Source organism: Sapajus apella, unplaced genomic scaffold (genome assembly GCF_009761245.1).
Source record: "Sapajus apella isolate SASKATOON/1434 unplaced genomic scaffold, GSC_monkey_1.0 scaffold478, whole genome shotgun sequence".
Taxonomy (NCBI): domain Eukaryota; kingdom Metazoa; phylum Chordata; class Mammalia; order Primates; family Cebidae; genus Sapajus; species Sapajus apella.
This window is the reverse complement of record NW_022437414.1, coordinates 3,277-7,490: the sequence shown is the minus strand read 5'-3', so window position 1 is coordinate 7,490 and position 4,214 is coordinate 3,277. Positions and strand designations below refer to the sequence as shown.

General features: G+C 47.7%; 1 protein-coding gene across 1 annotated transcript in view; it reads right to left on the bottom strand.

Moving 5' to 3' along the window:
- The window catches only part of LOC116545993 (zinc finger protein 814-like), a 29,435-nt gene extending 27,371 nt beyond the window's left edge, over window positions 1-2,064 (bottom strand). The window contains exon 1 of the mRNA XM_032272371.1: window positions 2,056-2,064. Coding sequence (XP_032128262.1) covers window positions 2,056-2,064 — 9 coding nt within the window. The remainder of the gene's footprint in view (window positions 1-2,055) is intronic.
- Window positions 2,065-4,214: the final 2,150 nt, after the last annotated feature.

The following is a 4,214-nucleotide window of genomic DNA, read 5'->3' as shown; positions in this document are numbered from 1 at the left end:
AGGCAATTCTCCTGCCTCAGCCTCCTGAGTAGCTGGGATTACAGGCACGCACCACCATGCCCAGCTAATTTTTTGTATTTTTAGTAGAGACGGGGTTTCACCATGTTGACCAGGATGGTCTCGATCTCTTGACCTCGTGATCCACCCGCCTCGGCCTCCCACAGTGCTGGGATTACAGGCTTGAGCTACCGCGCCCAGCCTACCTTTTTTTTTTTTTTTAATTGAGACGGGGTCTCGCTATGTTGCCCAGGCTGGAGTTCAGTGGCTATTCAAAGGCGCGATCCCACTACTGATCAGCACGGGAGTTTTGACCTGCTCCATTTCCGACCTGGGCCGGTTCACCCCTCCTTAGGCAACCTGGTGGTCCCCTGCTCCCGGGAGGTCACCATATTGATGCCGAACTTAGTGAGGACACCCGATCCGCATAGTGCACTACAGCCCAGAACTCCTGGGCTCAAGCGGTCCTCCAGCCTCAGCCTCCCGAGTAGCTGGGACTACAGGCACAGGACACCGCGCCAGGCCCTACAATTCCATTACTAAGAAACACATTAAATAAACTGAATTTCCTCCCTCAAAAAAAATTAATTAAATAAAAATATATAAAAGCTGGCACATCTTTCTACTGAGCAGAGGATCATCCTGCCTTTCCTTAGAACTCATATTGAGATTTCTTGGGATTATTGGATATAACTGATTAGCATAGTGCATGGAAAAATATTTCAGATTTAGTGTAGATGCTCCCAAAGGCTACAGATCCAAATTTACCTATCATTTCAAATGGTCCTTCAGATGCAAAATTCCTCTACCAGAAGCAGAGATTAATGCAAAGGTTAATAACCATTATTGTGTTGTTAAAATGAATGTGTATACCCAGCGGGTTTATTTTGCCCACTACCCAGATAAAGCCAATTTATCAGGACAGGGGAATTACAAAAGAAAAACAGTTTTATTCACACAGATTTGGATGAACAGCAGACCGGAGTCTTATTAATATTACTTAAATCAGTGTGGAGACAGGTTTTGTTTTCATTTGTGGTTTTTCTGTGATTGTTTTTTGTGTTTTTTTCAGACAGTCTCACTTTGTTGCTGAGACTGGAGTGCAGTAGCATGATCTTGACTCACTGCAACCTCCGCCTCCCGGGTTCAAGTGATTCTCCTCCCTCAGCCTCCCAAGTAGCTGGGACTACAGGCATACACCACCACTCCTGGATAATTTTTGTATTCATAGTAGAGATGGGGTTTCACCGTGTTAGCTAGAATGGTCTCAATCTCCTGACCTCGTGATCCACCCACCTCCGCCTTCCTAAGTGCCGGGATTACAGGCCTGAGCCACCACACCAGGTCTTGTTTGTTTGCTTTTTTGAGTTGGAGTTTTGCTCCTGTTACCCAGGCTGGAGTGCAATGGCGTGATCTCAGCTGACTACCATCTCTGCCTCCCATGACCAGGGTTTTTTAAGGATAATTTGGTGATAGGGTGCCATGAAGTGAGGAGTGCTGATTGGCTGGGTTGGAGATGAAATCATAGGGAGTCAAAGTTTTTCTCTTGTGCGAAGTCAGTTCCTGGGGCAGGGCAGGGCCACAACATCAGAAGAGCCAGTTCACCCATCCGGGTGGCAGCATCAGAGCCATCAAGTTCAGGGTCTGAAAAATACCTCCAGCACCAAGCTTAGGTTTTACAATACTGACATTATCCCCAGGAACAATTGAGGACGTTTAGAGTCCTGTGACTGCTAGCTGCATGACTTCTAAAGGGTAATTTTTTTCTTTTCTGGGGTGGGGCCACATTGCTGGCAGATAATTTCTAATATGTGGGGCTGTATTAAACAGGAACTGGGAAGGAGCCAGGCTGGTGGAACAGGGACCTAACCCCATCTGCAATCCCTTTGTGTAAAGAAACCACACCCGTCAGAAGTGTTTAATAGAGCAACTGCATCTTCAAAAAGGGGCTGGGTAAAAGGAGGCTGAGACCTACTGGGCTGCATTCCGAAGGTTAAGGCATTCTGAGCCACAGGATGAGATAGTGTGACATGGTAAAAGCCCCATAAAACTGCATACCTCAACCATACCTTGGCTTTCTGTTAAAACTGCTCTCTGTAACCCTGATGTGACAGGCAAGCAGTCCAAGCCCAGGCCATCTTAGCCCCTGCGACTTGTAATAAGTAACTAAGGTCTGTAATTTCCACCCTACCCAGGCAATGTGTAAACTAACGCTTATCTTGACTTCTGTGAACCACTTAAGTAACAATCGGAATGTCCAAAGTCCCCTGGCCCTCGGAATGTCCGAAGCCCCTCACCCTCACCCCCGCCCAGGAGGTGGTTTACAGAATGTCCAAAGTCCACTGGCCCACAGAATGTCCAAAGCCCCTCGCCCCCACCCCTGCCCAGGAGGTGGTTTACGGGCATAAAAGGTCTTGATACCCTCCTTTCCGGGCCTCAGGTTGGAGAGACGTGAGTCCTCAGTGGCCGCAGGCAATAAAGACCCTGCAATATGGCATACTTTTGTCTTGCTGTTGACTTTCTATGCTCGCTCAGGTACAACAATAGGAGGTCAGCACAAGATACAGGCCATAAAGACGTTGCTGATAAACTAGGCTGCCGTAAAGAAGCTGGAGGCCAAGGCGGGTGGATCACAAGGTCAGGAGTTCGAGATCAGCCTGGCCAACACGGTTAAAACCCCCTCTCTATAAAAAATAAATAAATAATAAAAAAAAAGAAGCTGGCTAAAACCCACCAAAACCAAGATGGCAATAAGAGTGACCGCTGATGCGGGCCGGGCATGGTAGCTCACGTCTGTATTCCAAGCACTTTGGAGGCTAAGGCGGGAGGATCACCTGAGGTCGGGAGTTCAAGACCAGCCTGACCAACATGGTGAAACCCCGTCTTTTTTTTTTTTTTTTTGAGATGGAGTTTCGCTCTTGTTACCCAGGCTGGAGTGTAATGGCGCGATCTCGGCTCACCGCAACCTCCACCTCCTGTGTTCAGTCAATTCTCCTGCCTCAGCCTCCTGAGTAGCTGGGATTACAGGCACGTGCCACCATGCCCAGCTAATTTTTTATATTTTTAGTAGGGACGGGGTTTCACCATGTTGACCGGGATGGTCTCGATCTCTTGACCTCGTGATCCACCCGCCTCAGCCTCCCAAAGTGCTAGGATTACAGGTGTGGGCCACAGCGCCCGGCCCGAAACCCCGTCTTAAAAAAAAAAAAAAAAAAAAAGAGTGGCCGCTGGCTGTCCTCACAACTACACGCCCATCAATGCCATGACAGTTTACAAACGCCATGGCAACTTCAGGAAGTTACACTATATGGTCTAAAAAAACAGAGCATGAATAATTCACCCTTTGTTTAGTATATAATCAATAAATAACCATAAAATGGCCAACCAGCAGCCCTTAGGGCTGCTCTGTCTATGGAATAGCCATTCTTTTATTCTTTTCCTTTTTTTTTTCTTTTTTTTGAGAGGGAGATTCACTCTGTCACCCAGGCTAGAGTACAGTGGCATGATCTCACTGCAACCTCCGCCTCCAGGGTTCAAGCAATTCTCCTGCCTCAGCCTTCTGAGTAGCTAGGACTACAGGCACAGAACATCATGCCCTGCTAATTTTTGTATTTTTAGTAAAGACGGGGTTTTACCATATTGGCCAGGCTGGTCTTGAATTCCTGACCTTGTGATCCACATACCTCAGCCTCCCAGAGTGCTGGGATTGCAGGCATGAGCCACCACGCCCAGCCCAAACCATTGTATTTATTTATTTATTTATTTTGAGACGGAGTCTTGCTCTGTCACCATTCTGGAGTGCAGTGGCTTGATCTCAGCTCGCTGCAACCTCTGCCTCCCCGGTTCAAGCGATTCCTCTGCCTCAGCCTCCCAAGTAGCTGGGACTACAGACGCGCACCACCACACCTGGTTAATTTTTCGTATTTTACTAGAGACGGGATTTCACCATGTTGGCCAGGATGGTCTCGATCTCCTGATCTTGTGATCTGCCTACCTCAGCATCCCAAAGTGCTGGGATTACAGTAGTGAGCCACCGTGCCCAGCTCATCTTTAATGTATTTGATTGATGTCTAATGCCTCCCTAAAATGTATAAAACCAAGCTGCACCCCGATCACCTTGGGCACATGTTCTCAGGACCTCCTCAGGGCTGTGTCACAGTCCATGGTCACTCATATTTGGCTCAGAATAAGTCTCTTCAAATAGTCTACAGAGTTTG